General features: G+C 36.1%; 1 protein-coding gene across 4 annotated transcripts in view; it reads left to right on the top strand.

Moving 5' to 3' along the window:
• Positions 1-12932, top strand: part of IGSF11 (immunoglobulin superfamily member 11) — a 115883-nt gene extending 102951 nt beyond the window's left edge. For 3 of the 4 annotated variants that reach the window (XM_036219069.1, XM_016140126.2, XM_036219070.1), the window contains 3 exons: positions 9121-9243; positions 10025-10175; positions 11699-12932. In XM_036219069.1, the coding sequence (XP_036074962.1) occupies positions 9121-9243; positions 10025-10175; positions 11699-12143 (719 nt within the window). In that variant the 3' untranslated portion in view covers positions 12144-12932. The remainder of the gene's footprint in view (positions 1-9120; positions 9244-10024; positions 10176-11698) is intronic. The other variant, XM_016140127.2, reaches the window with a different exon arrangement.
• Positions 12933-21748: the final 8816 nt, after the last annotated feature.

The following is a 21748-nucleotide window of genomic DNA, read 5'->3' on the forward strand; positions in this document are numbered from 1 at the left end:
AAATTATGTCAGAATAAAAGTTACCAAAAAGTTGTCCTCATATAATTCATATGTGGATATTCAAGAGTTGAGTAAATTTAGAACCAGTATACTGTGAGGTACACTTCATCTTCATACAGAGAAACAATAAAGTTGATTTAGTACTGTCCTTTTGGTATATAATACTTTAGAATTCTAAGCATAATGCATGAGACAAGTCACCAGCTTTTACATCAGGGGTTCGCAACCGGGTACAGTTTCATTTGGCAGTGTCTGGAGACATTTTTCGTCATTACAGCTGGGAGGAGGGTCCTACTAGCAGCTAGTGGGCAGAGGCCAGGAATGCTGCTAAACATTCTATAATGCACAAGACAGCATCCACAACAAAGAGTTATCCAGACTAAAATGTCAATAAGTGAATTACATACATAGAGTTTCAAAATTAAAACATTCTTGTGTTTCTGGAATAAAGTCTGTTTGTGATTATTTTTACATAAATTGCGTCATTCAGTATGCTAATATTTTAATGGATTTTTTGCATCTGTGATCATAAGTAGGAATGGCCTATGATTTTTCTGTCTTCTATTGTCCTTGGTTCAGTTTTAGTATCAGATTATACAATGGCCTCAAAATGAGTTGGGCAGCTTTTCCCCTTTTTCTATTTTCTGAAACAGTATGAATAAGAGATTACTTGGTTGTTTTGTAGAATTTGCCTATAAAAGCATCGCCTTGCTGTTATGTTTTGTTGGTAGATTTTTGACTACTGATTCAGCTTCTCTAATGGTGTAGGTTTATTTAGATTTTCTGAATTTTTCTAGAAAATGTCTTTTTTGTTTAAGTTTAAACATATTGACATCAAGTTGTAGTATTCTCCATATGAAAACAGAGGAATGTATTTTAGAATGCAGGTTCTGGAATTAGAGGATGTGGTTGGAATCCTGGCTCCAGGAATTACTGGCTATGTGATCCTGTGCCTTAGTTTTCTTATATGTCAAATGGACACAATAGTAGTAACTGCCTCACAGGGTGGAATAAAGATTAGTTGAAAACACATGTAAAATGTTTAGAACAGCATCTGGTATTATAAGCACTTAATAAATATGAGCATTTATACTATCATTATTCTTATAAATTTTAAAACTCTGTGTTCTCCTTTTCATTCTTAATTTTGTTTGTCCTTTTCACCTTAATTATTTTTATCAGTCCTGTTAAATGAAACTTTTGATTTTATCTAACTTCTTGTATATTTGTATTAATTCCTGTTCTTCATTTATTCATTCAGCAAGTATGTGTTGGGCACCTACTATGTTTCAGGCATTGTTCTAAGTGCTGGAGGTGCATCAATGAACAGAACAGAAATCTTTCCCTTCATAGAGCTTACATTATAGCGGCTGGAGATTGAACATAATGAATCAGGAAATAGGAAAAAAGATCAGAGTAAAATGGATTAGTTGAGGCATGAGGAGCCCTAATTTTGAATAAGGTGCATAAAGTAAGTCTCATTGAAAGAATAGTATTCTAGCAGAGATTTAAAGATGATGAAGGAAGAGGCTTGTGACTATGGGGCTGACGAGAGTATTCCAGGCAGAGGGAACAGCTATACAAAGTCCCTGAGGCAAGAGTGTGCCTGCTGTTTTTGCTAAATAGCAAAGATGTCACTATATTTGGTGTGGAGGGAGCAGACAGAGAATAGTAAGAGCTATGATGTCAGTTACAGGTACTAAGATGGATATCTCTATGTCTGTCCGTCCATCCATCCATCCATCTATCCATTCATCTATCACGTAATTTAATTGCATTATTCAAATATTTCACATCTTTACAAATATTTTATCTGTTTCAGCAATGATTTTATGAGCTAAATGTATTTAAAAATCACACAGTAGTATTGCGGATTTGTCCATTTGTTCTTGCAATTATGCCAGTTTTTTTAAACCTTTCTCGAGCCTATGTGATTAAGTCTTACAGGTTGTTTTATCTCACTCTCACTGGATCTCTATGCTTAATATGCATTTTTGCCTTATTTTAACTATTATTAAAATTCCTATCATGGCTTTTTTTGGTTAATTCCTGCTGGTATGTTTCTGTTTTATGGTTCACTTTTATGTTTCCATGTTTTATTTTTTAGGTTTATCTCCTATAAATAGCATATGTCTGGGTTTAGTTTGGTTTTCAATCTGTGATCTAAGAGTCTTTGTCCTTTGATTAAATATATTTATAGTAATTGTAATTATGGATATATTTAGATGAATTTCTAATATTGGATGTTTTCTATTTACCTTTCCCCATACCTTCTGATTATTTCAGTGTTCTTTATAAATTATGCATTTTTCCTTCATGGTTATTAAGAAATTCTCTGTTGTCCTCATCCTTTCATAATTTAACAATACAATGAAGGGACATGGTTCACTTTCCTGCTTGCTTGAGAACTGTACAGAACTTCATGTGGAGATCGTAAATGGAGCAGGAGAGTATCTTAAAAAGCTCTGTAGCCCAGCACCCTAGTGTTGCAAGGGAGAAGACAGGCCCAGCCAGCAAGGACAGGTGCCAGGCTTGCCTTGAGTCTGCTGAGAGAAAGCCCTTGCATTCCTCTGCCATGTTCATAAGCATCAGAAGCCTCAGTTCTCCTGCCTGAACTTCCCCTGCTAATTCCCTTCCCAGTGAGAGTGCTTTCATAGTTCTCTCAAGGGGAGTAAAAATGTTGGCATCCACTTAAGTCGCTGAATAGACAGGCGCTTATTTTCTCTTCATCAAGACATTATTCTGACTGAAGACAAGTTTTTCCCCTTTTTGCCCTCTGTCATAAAGAAGCAAGTCCCATGCAATATACTCCCTCTTCTTTAAAAAATTAATACCAGTGATTATCAGAGCTATAGTCATTTGTTTACTTGTTTGTCCATTTTTTAAATACGTGTGTATGTGTACACACACAGAGTTGTTCTGTGCAACTACTTCAGGGGAAGTAGTTGGGGAAGGTAGAGAAATATAAAGAGACATATCTCCATTCTAGAGTTCATTGTCTAATGGAGGCGACAGATGTAAAGAGTGCTACATGCTTCATGCTATCAAAATGTTTATAGTGCTATATAATTAAAAATAGAAGTTTTAATTTTCCCTGAAGAGTCTAAGGAAGAACTTTATATGGAAAGAGATTTCTAAGCAGAAAAGGATCTTATAGGGTGAACAGAAGTTAAAACGGGCTATTACCAATAGAGGGAACCATGCACTCAGAATTTTGGAAGTGTAAACATTTTTGACATTTTAAAGTGAGGAAATCTGTGAAACTGGCATAGAGATTCATGGAGGTTTGACCAGAAAGGAAGTTGGTAAGTTCAGGTCCAGTTTGTGAAAGGCATTGTATAACAAGAAAGGAGTTCGGATGTTATCTTTGAGACCATGGGTATTAACTGGCCTTTATAAACCAAGAGAAGATATCCAGATGTGCATCTTAGAAACAGCCTTAGCAGTCAAGGTGAGAAATTGGCAGCCAGGTCACAGATAGGAGGCTTTGATAATAGCTCCATCAAGAAATAAAGAGGGCCTGCAGTAAGGTCCCTACTGATGGGGACGGAGGAAGGACAAGGGGCAGGGTGGAATTCAGGAGATTGAAGACAAGAGTCAACAAGGCATGGGGCTTGACTGGATGTTGGGAGTCAGAAAAGAATTAAAGTTAACTCAGATTTCTGTCTTAGACCATTGAACAAACAATAACTAAATCAGGGGAGAAAAAACTTCGAGATTTCCTTGAGGAAGGTAGTGAGTTTGTAGTCATCTGAGACATCCAGATGGGATTAAAATAGGTAGTGAGTTTGTAGTCATCTGAGACATCCAGATGGGATTAAAATAATAATGGTAACAGGTAACATTTTTTGAGCATTAAGTGCCATTCTCCTTTGAGAATTAAGGCCTAACAATCAACATAGAGGCATGGTGATTAAAAAGAATCCACTGATGTCAAGTGGAAAATAGCACTTGGAGTGAACATTTCTGGGAATCAGGACAGAAGTGTGCAGAAGAGGAGCAGTCATGATCTAATCAGTTAGTCTTGCTCGTAGCTGCTGCCATGTCGTGAGTGTGTTCACACGACCATGTCTGTTGTTAATGGTGAGTCATTCTTGCAAATAAATATCAACATGTTTATATACATTGTATATTTTATACAAATGCCATGAAGGGTGTTCCAAGAAGTAACAGGTTTAAAAGCAAAATAAGTCCTTAGCTTGGTAATTTTGATGTGTTATTCTGTGTAATGTTGCTAATACCAGGGGATCCAAGTGTTACATTATGCAACTATTTTCTAGTAATGTTAATGGATGTTTTCCAGTGCTTGAACATTTGCCGTAGATTTCAATTCTTTTAATGACAGAAATGTGAAGAGAAGAAGATGCAAATGTTGATGTGGAATATACTGACTTAAAATCAGAAATGGATTTAAAATCTGCATTGGCAAAAGCAATATGTATGTCAATGGCAAAACAAAAATCAGGGCAAACAGACAAAATATTTTTGTTAAACACAGGCAATGAGCTTATGTGAAGCAGCATATATCCTATCCCTCCCTTTGAACATTCTCTTAATGGGTACAGGTTCTCTCCCTGTCATTTCAACATCAACACAAAAATGAAATAAAATTTTCTGTCTGGAACAAAGATCAAGACTTTTGGATAGTGCACTTAATGCTGTATGGTATTTTAAACTTTTAGAATGACAATTTAAATATTAAACATTTGTGATATTATCTTTGAATTTTTAAATAGATTTTAATTTAGGCTTTTTTTTTGTTTTGATGCATTCTGTTTTTATTATTTTTTAATTAAATGTATCAGGTTAGGATCATTTTTTAAATATAATATTGAAATGTATAATTTTGACATTTATTCAAATAACAATAAACCATGCATTTATTATTATTAATAATATTGTTATTATTTGCTACAGAATACTTCTGAAACTTTTATGTAAGAAATGACTCACTTTATTATTATGATCACTCATTATTAAAAATACATAAATTGTGTAAAATATAGAATAATTTATGATATAGGAATTCCTAGCTCAATGTCAAATCCTGAGTATTAATATCTATTGGGAATTTGGAGACATTTGACATTTTTCCAATTTCTTGACTGATTTTTCATATGATTCAGAAAAATACATAAATTTCCCAAGCAATACCAGGAAGAAATTTCCACAGGGAAGCATTACTAGATAATATACTTAACTTGCTACCTGCATTATCTCATTTAGTCCTCACAGTGTCCTATGATGTGGAGTCACATTGGTAGCTCCAAGTCACACACGAGGAAACTAAAACATAGATGAAAAAGAGGTAGTATATTCAAGACCACATAGCTAGTAGGTGGCAGGGCGGTTTGCAGCCCGGTCTCTCGGCGTCTAGAAAACATCCATCCGCAAGTGTTTCTGGGACTAAGGAGAGAGAATGGAAATGGAAATGTACACATACTCCTTTCTCTCTAATTCTGAAGAGCATTTTAGTCCAGGTGCATAGCTTGTATGGGATACAGTGTTGCTGCAAACTAAAACAGAGTGGGATGTGATGTCTTGCGTGCTTTCAAGTTATAGTTTCACTCAAGTTATAGTTTCACACTATTGAACGTCCTCTATTCTTTAAAAGAAAGAAGATCAAAAGAACATTTATTTTCAAAGTTCATTTGAACAAATTACTTCTGTGCTAGATCAGACCAAATGAAGTGACAGATTGAGGAATTAGCCCATCCCCATCTTGTTTCTGAAAGGGCCATGTGCTCATGGCTGGAAACAGTCTGGTGCTTGCTGAAAACGTGCTCCATGTCCATTCTGCCTTGACTACACAAACAGCCCTCTTCTGCTTCTGGTTAATCCTCTCTTATCAATATGTCTTTCTCATTCCCTGATTACATCCTGAGTTAGCTCAGGCATGGTATGTCTTGGTGACAGAAAGAAATCTAACTAGGAGAGGTGAACACACAGTGAAAAATATATATATGCTTTGCTGTTAAAGTGTACAGCCGAAACTTACTAGATTTCATTAACCAATGTTACCATAAAAAAATAAATTAAAAAAAAATACTTTCTTTTATCTGTTTGCTCATGGTGTCTGTGTCTATAAAGACAAAGGGAAGAAAAGTGATTTCACCTTTTAAAAATAACTTCTTAAAGCAAGAATCTTCAAAGTTTGTCTTTTTCTGCATCCCAGCATTCTGTTTACATCAGCTGTTTAAAATTTCCCAAATTATCTCCATGGAAGTATCAATGAAAGTACTGGTTTTGTGTGAGCTGATCAAATTCCTAGGATTTCAGGGCTTAGGAAAACACAGTGTGTGGAATTGTGGGGTTAGTTGTCCAGAGTATGGTTTTCTTGAAGGATGACATTGGGTACTGTATTGAAGATGGAGTTAGCAGGTGGCTTAGTTTAATACTAACAGCACTAGAACATTGCATGCTTAGGAGATATCCTATAGATGCAGCCCATAGAATGTTGTGGTTTTAAATGCCTTACTAGAATGCCAAGGATATATATGATGATTATAAGCTTTGGGCATGGACAGACCAGATTTTATAGATTGCGCTACTGACATAATATGTGATCTTGGAATAATTGCAAAGCCTCTTTGAGCTTTTTCATCTTCGAAAAGTAGAGAATATAAAACCTAAGATTTGAAGATTAAATGAGACACATCAAGCTGTTAGTATAGTGCATGTGATGCACAATAGGCACTAAAGAGAAGGTGACCCTTATATCTGTGCATCAGAAATTTCTGAGGATTGTTATATGGTGATGAACAAGACAAGTTCAGGCCCTTATCTTAATGAGACAGCTAGGCAAGCAATCACAATAAATGGGCCAAGTGCCAGCACCAGAGAGAACAAGTTGCTAGGGAGCACGTAGGAGGGGCATTCGGTGAGGGTCTGGACTGTGAAATCAAATAGAACACAGAATAGAGGAGATGACAGTTTCTCCCGAGACTGACCGAAGTATCTGAGTAAATTCACTGAAAGGCTCCTGCATATTGGTAGCCCTCAGAGTTCGTTTCTTCTTGTTGTCTTTTTTTTTTTTAAATTATAGTTAATATACAATATTATATTAGTTTCAGGTATACAACATAGTGATTAGACATTTACATAACTTGCAAAGTCATAACCCCAATAAGTCTAGTACCCATTGATTTGTCTTTAAGGAAATAAATATATACAAGTGCCAACCAAGTATATTGACTTAGGTGTGTGCAATACAATCCAAATGTCCAAATTCACCAAGGATCCTATTCTGGATAAGTAAGTTCTCCATATAATATGGATTTGACCCTTTAAATGCTCCCATTAAAAAAACAACGGGAAGTGGAAAACAAATCTCCTTTCCCTGGCCAATATATTGAAGTGAATTCCAGTGCGTGTTTGATGATTCAGAGTCATTTAACACTGTCCGCTGCATTGTGTTAGAAAGGCAGAGAGAGAACCCTGAGGGCTGTCCACGCCTGGAGATCTTTCAGAATTTGCTTATCCTCATTAACTGCCCCTCCTATGTGCTCCCCAGCACCCAATATTCTCTAGTGCTGACACTGAGCCCATTTCTTGTGATTGCTTGCTTGCTTGTCTTATTAACATAAGGGGCTGAGTTTGTTTTGTTTGTCATGTATCAGCATCCTCAGAAATTACCCAACAGACAGAAGGGTGCCCAATAAATATTTATTTGTTAAGTATCTGAATAAATCATGCATGCGGTGGTCAGGTCTGCTTTCGCTGCCCCCTTTCTCGGTATCTGCCTTTGATCTAGATAGAAATGGAGGTTGCCAGCAGCAAAAATAAGGTAACTAAATCTTAGTTCGATGTAAAAATAAGTCAGCCCGATGTGGTGCTAGTTCCAGGTGTCTCTGTAGAAAATACATGGACTTTGTGTGAGAAATGTGCCTTTAGGAGCCATTTCCACTTACTTCTAGATTTGCAGCCGTTTTGAGTGGTTGAGATGACTTAATGTATTATGTTCTGCTTAAGGGAGGCCAAGAAGCCTAGAGCTCAGACTAAGATAACCCTCCACCCAATTCCAATTCCTAGTGACTAGCTGTGTAATCTTATTACTCATTTAAAGCCTCAGTTTCCTTGTTTGTTCAATGGGATTAATAATAATAAATACCTTATTGAGTCATTTTAAAGATTGAGATAATACATATAAAAGCTTAGCCAATGCTTTTAATTACTATTAACTTTATTTATTTATAAACAATAATCTATGCTAATGTTGATAAATCACTAAAATGCAAACTACTGAAACATTTTTTGATAGCATCAGTGTGGTGGCCTTGAAACTGCACTGCTTGAATCTCTTGATGAGGCTAACATAATTGACTCACAGACCCGCCTGCCTCCTCCAGGATAGGTAGCTGCTCCACATCCAGGCCAAGCTCCTCCTGGGCAGCTCCCAGCCAGTAACTGGGCACAGTGGGGCTACTCATACACGCTTGTTCCTACAAGATGTGGGACCCCTTTAACAGGTGACTTTGGCTCAAGGACTCCCCATCAGCCTAGTGGAAACTTCCACAACACTGCTGGAGTCCAAGATTCTCCCTCCCCCACTGTCCTTCCTTTCCTCTCCCCTTCCTAAGGGCCAGACTTGCATTTCAGTCTGAGACTCTCTCTGCCTTCTCCAGCTCCCTCTCCATTTCCTTTACTGGCATAGCCTCCAATAAACCTCTTTCTTGTCTTGGCATCTGCCTCTTGGAGGGTCTAGACTTAAACTGTTATAACAGTCATCGAAGGGAATAACAATCTATACACTTGAGCACAGAGTAGATATTTTTCCATCTGGTAAGAAGCGATCATTAATGAATTTAACTTCATCTTTGTTATCACATTTCCTTCAAATTAAAATTTGGTGTTACTGATTGTAAATTCTCTGGGTAGGCATTAGTCCCTGTCTCCTCTGGGAAGGCTACTCACATTTAGGCCCTCACACTAATCTGCAGATTAAGTTGCAAGGTTGCCTTTATTTTTAGGACAGTCCTCAATAGCTCTAGGTCTTTAATGCAATGTTGTGATTTTAGTTTTTCTAAAATTTCTGCAAGCAAAGCTATTAACACCTCCTCAGTGTTTATCTATTTTTATAGTCTTACCTTCTAATTTCTTCGGTTTTTATTTTTGTGACAGACCAGGTCCAGGGAACAGTCACCATCCGGAACATCAGTGCTCTGTCTTCAGGTTTGTACCAGTGCATGGCTTCTAATGCCATTGGAACCAGCACCTGTCTTTTAGATCTCCAGGTTATTTCACGTAAGTATATAAAATTCCAATGTCCACTCTAGGTCTGAAACACCAAGATCTTTGTTAAACTGGGGAATGAAGAGTTCTACTTATTCGTTTTTAGATTGTTTGAAGATTAAGTAGAAATTCTTTTGGTGTTAAATGTTTTGAAGATATTTTCTAAATGCATTATTATACTTTTTAGCCTCAGAAATATGATCTCTTTATGACACAATGTCTTTCTCAGGATCATTAGTATCAAATCACTTCTGATTGTATAGTACTATACACATTATAAAATTTATGATGATCTATGGCCATGGCTAAGACAAAACCTTCTTGTTGGGTGTCCTGATTATCAATGAGCAGTGTAGAATTTTTCCCTTTATTTGAGAATTCTGCAGCTAGAATTCAGTATTTGAATTCTAGTTGCAAAAGGGAGCGATTTGGCTGGAATGAAGTGATAAGTTATCTCACTGGTTGCTGGGTTCATGTGGGGCAGATCGGGAAGGTTAGACAGGGACCATCTTTTTCCTGCTCTGCTCTAGATGTGGCCCTCCTGAAGCTGTGAGTCTTGTTATGTAAATTCACTAAATAATGCGAGCCTACTGTGTGTTAGTCCTGGTTATTGGGGATACAGAAAGTTAAGTGAGGTTTAACTTTACATGGATGCACTACTTCAGCTAATTTCGTACATTTTAAGAAGATTCTTTAATAAACTTGCATGTTTATAAAGTTGCAAGTGCGTATATTATTTATCTCTCTTTTTTTATTTTTTGTTCTTTAAATATACCTTAAATATATTTTGCAGCCCAGCCCAGGAACTTTGGACTAATAGCTGGAGCCATTGGCACTGGTGCAGTTATTATCATTTTTTGCATTGCACTAATTTTAGGGGCATTCTTTTACTGGAGAAGAAAAAATAAAGAGGAAGAGGAAGAAGAAATTCCTAATGAAATAAGGTTTGTACGTCAGATAATTTGTCCTGCTTAGCCAGTGTCTATATTTCTATTCATTTGGGCAACTGAGATTTCATGGCTAGTCTTATGACTATCATGACCAAGATAGTTAAAATAGCTAAATGATATTTTCTTGTATGTTACATCACTTTTCCTCATGATACTAGTAAGCTTTATTTACTGGATCATGAAAGGGGAGGACTAGGAGGATGCAAGTGAAAACTATCTCCAGGGTAAGTGGGATTAGGTGGCAGTCATAGATAGTAGAAAAGTTACATTAGAATACATGTTTAACACTGATGCATATAATAGATGAGAACATAAAGCAAGAAGGAATACCTTAAGAGCATACCAGTATCTGTCTACATACAGATAAGCCAAAACGTTATGGTTCAGTGTGAAAGAGTTCCATCAAGAATATGGACATCTTAAGGAGAGAACATCAAAATGATCTTTAAAGAAAAGTGACTCTTGGCATATTGTGGAGATGTGGGAGTTCAGGTCTAATATCTCAGATTGCACCATGTCATGTCCTTATTGAAAATAATGGCTCCAGTCTACTTAGCATGACATATACAGCCCTTCTGGATCTGACCCACCCCTGGTGCCCTGGTCTTACACTCACCACTTCCCTGATTACTTCATGTTCCAGTCTATTCTGCATTCTTCCATGCCTCAGGGCCTTTGCTCAAGCTTCCACCCTCTTCCTGGACTAAACCTCTTCCCTTTTCATTCATCTTGTCAGTAAATTCCATGATCCGATCCAAGACTAGTCTAGGCATTATTTCCTCACATAAGTTGACTTTGGCCCCTTGCCCATCCTTTCAGACTTGCAAATGTTTTTGCATTCGTCAACCCTGTTTGACCATAGGCTTTTTGGGTATCGAAACTGTGTTGTTGTTTTTTTTTTCCCCCATATGAAACATCTATTAGAATGCTTGGTACTCAGTAAATGTTAAATGAATGAATTAACATCTTAAATTAAATTAATGACTTAGTCTTTTATAATTCATAAGAGTTTGGACTGCAAATGGGCAGATTTCATCTCAGCATAAGATTACGGAGAAAAACCTCTTTCGGCACACTACAGTGATTTCTCAAATGCCCAAGTACAATAAGAACTCTAACCATTTCTTGATGTTCCCCACACCCAGAGCTTTACAGCCACTAGCTCAGTGGATTTCTTCTTGGACTATTTTCCTATACAGAGCAAAAACAAAAAAGAATTTGAATACATGTATTTTTTCAGTTATATTTGAAGACACAGTCTTTTAAAGATTTGAAATTACCCTTTCTACTCTTGGGGACTGAAAAATGGGGACAATTTTCTTGAGCATTGTCTCAAAGGGAATGAATGTCAAAGCCAAGGCCACCAGGACTGCTATGTTTACTGTCACGACAGTGTGGCCTTTCCTGAAACCTTGTATTTCACAGACATACCTTAATGTAGAAGAAAGAGTCCTGGGCAGAGGGTCGGGTAAACCTCAAGTAAATCCTAATGACAACTACATTTTTTTCCTTTTCAGAGAGGATGATCTTCCACCTAAATGTTCTTCTTCTGCCAAAGCATTTCACACCGAGATATCCTCCTCAGAGAACAACACACTGACCTCTTCTAATACCTACAACAGCCGATACTGGGGCAACAATCCGAAAGTTCACAGAAACACGGAGTCATTCAACCATTTCGGTGACTTGCGCCAGTCTTTCTCCGTGCACTCAGGCAATGTCAACATACCATCCATCTATGCTAATGGGAACCATCTGATCCCAACTTCACATAAGACTCTGGTAGTGACAGCCAACAGAGGGTCATCACCGCAGGTCATGTCCAGGAGCAATGGCTCAGTCAGCAGGAAGCCTCGGCCTCAGCACATGCACTCCTACACCATCAGCCAAGCAGCGCTGGAGCGAATTGGTGCTGTCCCTGTCATGGTGCCAGCCCAGAGTCGGGCCGGGTCCCTTGTATAGGACATGAGCAGATACAGTGTTCAGAGAAGAATCAGTGGAATGCCCCATACAAGGGTGTGGGTGTGATGGGAGAGTATTGGGAAAGAAGCACTTTCCTTATAATGATACTAGTAAAAAGCACAAAGAAGATGACAAATGCTGTTACCTGGCCACTGGGATGTGTGAAATGAACTCAAATGTTCTGTCATGAAGACTTTGTTTCCTCACCACACATGTCCCAGGATTCTGTTCAGTAAGCTGTATCTCAAAGATGTGCCAAGCCAAGGAAAAAGATATGAGCAGAATAGCACTTAAAATGAAAACTGCAGTCCAGATGGGTTTGTTCTTTAATTCATGCCTAACTTAATAATTTTTCAAGTGACTAAAGTGCCAGATGGAGTTTAAATAATGAAATTATTTTAAAAGATAGATGTCTTTAGAAAAAATAATGAACAACCCTGGAATATCTTCTGCCTTTCCCCATTCGCTCTTTATGTGGAGGGCTGATGGCATGAATGGCTACTATTGGTCCCAATAGGGCTTGCTCTTGTATCATAGAATCCAAACTTTTTACACAAACAAAATTCAGTAAGAACTGGGGGAAAACAAAAGAAATTATTTGAGAAGCCCCTTTATATTTATTTATTTATCTCTTCCTGAACCATGAATTTCATATTTGGAATATTGCTATATTGACAGATTCTTGCCTGTCTTTGTTTTTCAAGATCTGCTATAGGTTCATGACAATTACTGTTCATCATTTTCTGGAAATGTTTGTTTGTTTTTTTTTTTTTAAGAAAACTAGTGTTTTTTTAAAAAAAATACATGAGAGGCATTGGACTGGGAAAGAAAAGACCATCGTTAACACCACGTTCAGTGATTGTGTTCACTGAGCCAAGCAGAAGGTGCTTCATGAGAAAGCTAGGTTGTGTGGGCAGCACAGGAGCAGGAAGGCGGGTGTAAGGGACTGTAGCATTCTTGGCAGCCTCTCAGAGCAGGACCGTGCCGGTCTTCCTGGCTGTCACACTGGGTCACTGTTAATGAGGGCAGCACCTGATGCCTTTTGTACTGAGGTAGGTAATTTTTCCTTGTGTGACAAGTAGAGGTTAGGTTGTTACAGGCAGGGCAAAAGTTGTTTTTGTTTTGTTAAAAATAATTATTTTTGCAAAAGAAATGAAACCGAGACAAACGGGATGTCTTCATATATGCTCCTGGGAGAGTCTGCGCTGTATTTGTCAGAACTCAGGGTTGCAATTTTGCCCCAATGCATTTTACACCACTGTAAAGAAATGGCTTTTGTGATTAATTACCTGGTGTGGCTGGACTTGGAGTTCACTAGATAATTTACAAACTCTCCAGTCTATTTTGTGCTTTGTAGATCTGGCCATACTTCTATTGATGACTATCTCGCCTTAATCACACTTTAAGTAACACACAAATGATATCTTTCCAGACTCTTTTGATAAATAATTTATCATAAATTATGATACTGACCCTGTGATTCAATTAGAGCATCTTTTCCCAATGTTGTCTCTTTTTTTCCCATTCTGCTTTTTGCCCTCTTTTCCTGCAAGCACAGTCATCACAAGGGTGGCCTACTGATTTCTAGGCTTATTTGAATAAATGGAAACCAACAGCTGCTGCATACATTATTTTTCCAAGAGGGCTAAACTCGGAACCTAACCATTCCAATATTGATGAAAAGCTGAATTTACTTTAGCATTACTTATTTTTTTTCCACTTGATGGTTCTTGGCTTTGTAAACATTTAAATAAATGAATGTCTATACTTTTTAATAAAGAAAAGTGAAAATACCATGACACAGAAAAGATGATACTTTCAGATGTTGTTTAGAAAGCACTTATCTTGCATTTCTTTATTCTTTCTAATTATCAAAAATTTAATAAAAGTTTATTCATATAAAAACACGTTGTCATTAATTATACTAACAAATATGTGATTTTGTATTCTCCTTAATGTTATAAGCATTTTCCATTCTGTGTTAAACAGTAGTCATCATTTTTAATGGGTGTATAATATTCCAAAATTTACTTTTCTCTAATTGTTAGACATTTGAGGCCAGTTCTCATATGTAGACTGAAGATGTAATGATCTTTTTCATGCATTGAGCTATTTTTATATTTTATATTTTATATTATCTGCTTTTTTAACTCCTGAATCTCTATCACCTAACACAGTGCCTCATATGGGTGTTAAGTAGGTAAATGACTGAAGATTTTTGAACTGAAGTTACCAAGTTTTAGTTCAGAAAGTTATGATTATGATTGTAGCTCTTGATATATATATTGGATCATTCCTTTGTTTTAACTTTTTTATTTTGCAATAATTATATATTTACATGCAATCGTAAGAAGTAATAGATTTCCATGCCCTGCACCTAATTTCTCCCAATGGTAACATCTTGCATAACTATTATACAGTATCACAAGTTGACAATCCATCAACCTTATTCATACTTCGATGGTTAGTTGTACATGCACTCACTTGTGTGTGCGTACATGTGTTTCATTATATACCCTTTTATTCCGAGTCGGTTCATGTAACCATGTGGCACCACAGTCAAGATACAGGATTCCTCGTGCTTCCCTTTTATAGTCATGGCTACCTCCCTCTTCTCCAAGTCCCAAATCCCTAATCTGTTCTCCATCTCTCTAATTTTGTCATTTCAAGAATGCTATATAAATGGAATCATGCCGTATATAAGCTTTGATTGGCTTTTTTTCCCCACTCAGCACAGCTTGCATGCGATCCATTAAAGTTGTCAAATGTATCAATAGTTCATTCCTTTTTAATGCCGAGTAGTATTTCTTGGTACAGGTGTACCACAATTTGTTTAACCATTTACCCATTGATGGATTTAAAGGATATTTGAGATGTTTTCTGTTTTTGGCTATTACAAATAAATCTTCTGTGAACATTTTTTACAGGTGTTTGTATGAACATAAGTTGTTATTTCTCTGAAATCAATGTCTGAGAGTGTAGTTGCTCCAGCACCATTAGTTGAAAAGTTTATGCTTCCTCCTGTGAATGAATTTTACACCTTTGGGAAAAAACCACTTGGGTATATAGCTGTGGGTCTCTTTCTGAGTTCTCAAGTAGTTCCACTGATCTTTGTGTCTATCATTCCTCCAGTGCTATACTGACTACTGTGGCTATTTAAGAAGCTTTAACTTCATTCTTCTCTTTCAAAATTGTTTTAGCTATTCTAGTTCCTGTGCCTTTCCATATGAATTTTTAAAAAGACAGTCGATGTTTACTAAACACCTTGATGTTATAATTGGAATTGCATTAAACCTGTAGAACAATTTGGGAAGAACTGGCATCTTTACTATTTTGAGTCTTCTAACCCATGAACATTTATGTCTTCAATTTAGTTCATCAACATTTTGTAATTTTCAGGATGCAGAAACTGTACATGTTTGGTTTGTTTTATCCATAAACATTAATTTTTAAAGGCAATTATAAATGTCATTATGTCTTAAATTGTAGTTCCTATGTATAATTGAATTATGCATATCGATTGTATATTATACAACCTTGCTGAACTCACTTCTTCAGTTTTTTATTTCATTTATTTTTTTGTAGATTCTTTGAGATTTTCTACATACATAATCATATTATCTACAAAAAAAGGACAATGTTATTTCTTCCTCTTCAATCTGTGTGCCTCTGTTTTTGCATTACTGTGGTGGTTAGAACTTATAGAAGTAGTGAGTGTGATATCCTTCCCCTATTCCCAGTCTTAGAAGTAAATTATTCATTTTTTTTTTTTTTGCCATTAATTGTGATGTTGGTTGTAGATTTTTGTAGATTGCTTTTTATCAATTGAGAATGTTTCATTCCATTACTAGTTTGCTGATAGTGTCTATCATTTATGGGTGTTGGATTTTGTCAAATGTTTTTTCTGCATCATTTTATATAATCATATGATTTATTTTTTGTTTAGCCTATTGGTATGCTGGATTACAATGACTGATTTTCAAATGTTGAACCAGCTTTGCATACCTGGAATAAATTTCAGTTGGTCATGGCTTGTAATTTTTTTAAACATTGCTGGATTTGATTTGCTAATATTTCGTTGAGGATTTTTGTGTGTAAGTTTATGGAATTCTCTAGTAAAATCATCTGTGCCCGGAGATTTATTTTTAGCTTTTAAATTACTAATTAAATTTCTTGAATGGTTATAGGATTATTCAGGTTATTTATTTCACATTGATTGTGTTTTGATAGTTTGTAAGTTTTGAGGGATTGTTCTATGTCTTATAGGTTGTAAATATTTTAGTGTAAAGTTATTTGTAATAGTCCATATTCTCCTTTTAATGAGAGCAGGAGCTGTACTAATACCTTGTTTTCACTCCTAATAATGATGATCTGTGTCTTATGTCTTTTTCATTTTTTATCAGTGATGTTTGACAATTTTATTGATTTTTTTTTCCGAATAAAGAACTTTTTGTTATATTTTTCTATATTTGTTTTTAGTTTTATTGATTTTTACAATTTCCTGTGAGAATTCCTCTTTGTCCATGGATTATTTAGAAATGTGTTAACTTCCAAGTTTTTGCAGTTTTTCTTGTCTTCCTATTAATGATTTTTAGGTCAAAGTCAGAAATCCAATCTGTATTATTTTCATTCTTTTAAATTTGTTGAGGTTTGTTTTATGGCTTAGGACATAAGTCTGTTGGTACATGTTTCATGGTCTGTTTTAAAAAAAATATTTGTTCTGCTCTTGTTGGATAGAATGTTCTGAATATGTCAATTAGATCTAGTTAATTGATTATGTTGTTCAGTTTATTACACTTACTGATTTTCTATCTAGTAATTCAGTTGCTGAAACTGGGATGTTGAAATCCCCAACTATAGTTATAGATTTCTTTGCTCCTCCTTTTAGCTTTATCAATTTTTTGCTTTGTATATTCTGAGGCTCTTTTTTTTTTTTTTTGGAGGGTGCACATGTATCTACCATCACTATGTCTTCTAGGTTCATCGATCCTTTTATCATTATGTAACGTCTCTTTGTAGTAATTTTCTTTGCTCTAAAATCTGCTTTATCTGGATTAATATCTCTTGCATTTTTAAAGTTAATGTTTGCATAGTATGCCTTTTTTCATTGTCTTACAACATTTCTGTCTCATTGTATTTGAAGTGAGTTTCTTATAGACAGCATATTGTTGGATCATAATTTTGTGTCCACTCTGCAAATATCTGAATTTAATTGGTATATTAGACCATTTACATTTAAGGTAATCATTGATATGGTTAAGACTTAAAGCTGCTATTGTATTTTTTTGTTTTCTGCACCCTCGCCATTTCTCATTATCTATTTCTCTTTTTCTACTAGTGCTATCCTTAAATAATTTTTAGGATTCCTTCTTGATATATTTATAGTGTTTTTGAGTTATACACTTTGAATAATGTTTTTAGTATTCTAGCTATTACAATAAGCAAACATAAGACATCACAGTTTCCTTGTATCGACATTTTACTACTTTGAGTGAAGTGTGAAAACTTCCTCACTTTTAAATATCTTTTTCTTTTATCATAAGATGATGTATAATTTTTGATTCAGTCATTAAATGTGATTTACAAGACTCATGAGAAGTCCATATTTCTGCTTTTGTTATTGTTCTTTCTTCCTGCCTGATGGTCCAAGATTCCTTCTTTTATCATTTCCTTATTTGAAGAACTCCCTTTAGCCAATTTGTAAGGGTAGGTCTGCTAGCAATACCTTCTATTTTCTTTTGTCTGAGAATATCTTTTATTTCCCCTTCATTCCTCACTGGATACAGTATTCATGGTTGACAGTTCTTTTCTTTCAGTACTTGCAGAATTTGGGAAGTGTTCAGCCATTATTTCTTAAAATACTCTTTCAGCTCTACTCTCTTTCTCATATCCTTCTGGGATTCTGATGATGGATCTATTGTTATTGTCCTACAGGTTCCTGAGGCCCTGTTCCTTTTTTTTTTCAGTCTATTTTATCTCTGTTGTTAAGGGTAAATCCTATTGATCTGTCCTCAGGATTATTGATTTCTGTCTTCTGTCATTTCTACTCTCTTGTTAAACCAATCTAGCGAGTTTTTTTTTTATTTCAGTTGTTGTATTCTTTAGTTCAACAACTTACATTTAATTCTTTTTAAAATAAGTTTTAATGATTAATTTACGACTTATATTAAGATATAATTTATATACCATAAAGTTCATTCATGTAAAGTGTACAATTCTATAGTTTTTAGTATACTTAAACAGTTGTACAAATACCACCACAATCTAATTTTAGAACATTTTCATCACCCTAGGAAAAAACCTGTAGTCACTAACAGTTACTCCTTATACCACATCATTTCAGCTCCATGCAACCACTAACCTATATTTGCCTACTGTGGACATTTCACAAATGGTATATAGTGTGTGTGTGTGCATATACATGTGTGTGACGACCGGCTTATTTTACTTAGCATAATGTTCTTGTAGGTTCATCCATGTTGTAGCATGCATTATTACATCATTCTTTTTTCTTTACTGAAATTCTCTAGTTTACAAGAATTCGTAATCGCTTATTGAAATGTTTTTATTATAGTTGCATTAAAAATTATCTCAGATAATTCCAACATCTGATTGATAACTGGCATCTGTTGACGGTCTTTTCTCATTCAAGTTGTGATTTTCCTGGTCCTTGGGGAAATGGGTGATTTTTTTTTAACTTTCTCCTGGACATTTTGGATATTGTATAATGATACTCTGGAACTTTTTTTAATACTTATTTTTTAAGCAGGCATTCTCATTGTTGAAGCATAGCACAAGAGACATATGGGTGTACATATTTAGTTTCCCCCTGTGCCCCACGGAGAGCACTTCAGCAAAAGTGGAGTGTTTACACTGTCTCTGCAGATGCGTGGAGTGGAACAATAGCGCCCCCTAGCCTCTGTTTACACTTTCTTGGTGAAAGTGGGGCACCAACTCACACCTAATTATTGCCTTCAAGTGGGAGTATAATCTCAGTTCCGGGAGGGGCTCTGCTGACACTCAGGAGGAAAGAAGTAGAGCACCGACTCATATCACTTTTGCTACAGAGTAGGAGTAGAAACTCACCTCCATGCTACCCAGGCGATACCAGTAGAGGGGAGGGAAGCAAGTGGAATGTCACCTCACTCTTCCTTGATGGTAAGTGGGGCTATTGGGCCTGTTGAAACCAGGGCAAGGGGAAAACGAAGTGTCATCTACCCTGCCTTGCATCACCTTTTAACACCTCCTTGATCCTGAGTGTGACTGTAGGCTCACCTCCACTGGGCCAGTACTTAAGGTCCCTATGAGATACATCTTCTTCCCATTGTTCAGAGTCATCTTAGGCTTTTTTGTTATGTCCAGTAGTTTTTTTCTTTTTTAATCGTAAGGGAAGACGGTCTTACAATGGGATTTGCAATGGGGCTATTCTATCTTGGCTGGAATCCAAAATCCTGGAACATTACTTTTTAAAATATGAGCAGTTAAACAAATTTTACTATACTGTTTGGAAGCTTTGACGATTCTCAACTATATATTAAATAAAATTCTTACTCCTGGACTCTACTCATTCAGTTCCTTCTGCAAATGGTCCACTGTGCACCCATCGACTGCGGCTCCTCAGCTTGGTTCCAGGCCTGTTCACCTTCCCTTGAACTGTTCTTTCCTGCACCTCCCCCCCCCTTTTTTAATCTGCTTTTTCCACCTTTCACCCAAATCTTTCTGTACCTCAAGTCCAACTCAAATATTCTGTCCTCCTTTTTCAGTCCAGTGAGAATTGGCTGCTGCTTCTCACAAGCTGTAGTACTTACTACATGTAAGAGAATTGTCACAGTCTGTATTATAGTCCTGTGTTTGTGTATGTGATTGATTTCTCCTGCTGGACTGTAAACTGAGTTATTCCACCATCATTTTTGATCCTTTGCTGTGTGCTTAACACTGTTTTAGGTGCTTGGAGATAAAAACAGGAAATAAGCCACAGCAGCTATCCTCAAGGAGTTTGCATTATAGGAGTACAGACCCATGATGAAATGATTGCAATCAGTGTCATAAATACACAAGTGGATGTTTTTACAAATTCAGGCGGAAGAGATGATCTTGTCTATGTTTTGGTGGTGGTCACAACATTTAGCACATTGCTACACTGAGAGGAAGAGCTTGAAAGATGGGATAAATTGATAAAACTGAAAATACACCATTGGTCTCTTAATCTCAAGTGTTACAAGTAGCAATTAAATATCAGAAAGTAAGAGTGCATCGCAAATGAAGGAGCAAATGATTGCACCAATTCCCTGGGCGGCATTCAATGTCAGAGACGCAGAGCTCTTTTGAAAAGCTGTATTAATAGCATACTAAATGCAGTGATTTTAAAGAATGCCATGTTTAGTAGCTATGAAGTATTTTACATAAAAATAATAGCCATTACTTGTTTTGTGATTACTACATGACAGTCACTTTTAAAATGCATTTAAGTGTTAATTCATTTAACCTCATCACAATCCTACATGGAAGATATCGTCACTCATATTTTACAAGTCCAGACACTGAGGCTAATAATGGGTAAACAATTTGGCTAGACTAGTAAGTAAGCTGCCAGTTGTTTTTCTCATACTCCTGTATGAGTGAACCGGTGTCTGAAAAGAGAGATTGGGGGCCTTAGTTGTTTTACTTTCTTACAGTCCTCTTTCAGACAAGTCACCTAACTTTTGCACAAATTATCTAACTTGTGGTTAGTAAAATAATACTTAACTTTACAGAAAAAAGTGGAGAAGTGTTAAAGAGAAAACCACAAATTCAAAATAGCATCATGAGCTAAAAGCCTCTGATAATACCAAACCCAGATTTAATACTTGATCCAATTGCAGTTTCAACCTCTCCCAGAACTATAGTCTTACTCAACCAGTCTCTCATTTTCTGGCCAAGCAAGTACCAGTAAGGTTATCTGTCGCATGAGCACTCTTCCTTTCCGATAGAAATGAGAGGCAATCTGCATGATAAAAACTCTTCCCATGTTCTTCTCCCAAAGAAAAGGTGTCCTGTCTCCAAAAATAATGGACTCTTAACTTCTTAGTCTCACTCTTTCTGCCTATAAAAGCGCCACTCTTTGAAGCTGGAACATTCTTTCCAGTTTTCTTGAATTCACGTCCCTGGGTTACAGTCCTCAGTAAAGCCCAAATAAAACTCTTAAGTTTACAGAGATTAAATTTTCTTTTTGATGACAGAAGATAAATGCTCTCCGGAGACTTGTAAATTCTATGTGTACGTAACTATTTATAGCTTTTCTTCATGACTCCCTTGTAAATAGGTGTTATTTCCCTATTTTAGATAATGCAAGGCATAAAATTCTGGCTTAATCATGACATTAACAATAGAGATGAAATAATTAGACAAAGCAATAAGTTAAGTGCCTATGTGTATTAAACGCTGTAGGTTCAGTTGGTAACTGATTAAGTTTGGCAGGTTGGCTATCTAAATTAGATTAGTTTAAAATAATTTACACTGAAGCCACATTTTTTTTTTATACCATCATTTGCTCCCTAAGTTCATCAGATTTACAGCAGTTTTGCATTTGGGGCTTGGAAAAGTTATACGTTCCTGTACATGTACGT

This window comes from Rousettus aegyptiacus, unplaced genomic scaffold (genome assembly GCF_014176215.1).
Source record: "Rousettus aegyptiacus isolate mRouAeg1 unplaced genomic scaffold, mRouAeg1.p scaffold_m13_p_4, whole genome shotgun sequence".
Taxonomy (NCBI): Eukaryota; Metazoa; Chordata; class Mammalia; order Chiroptera; family Pteropodidae; genus Rousettus; species Rousettus aegyptiacus.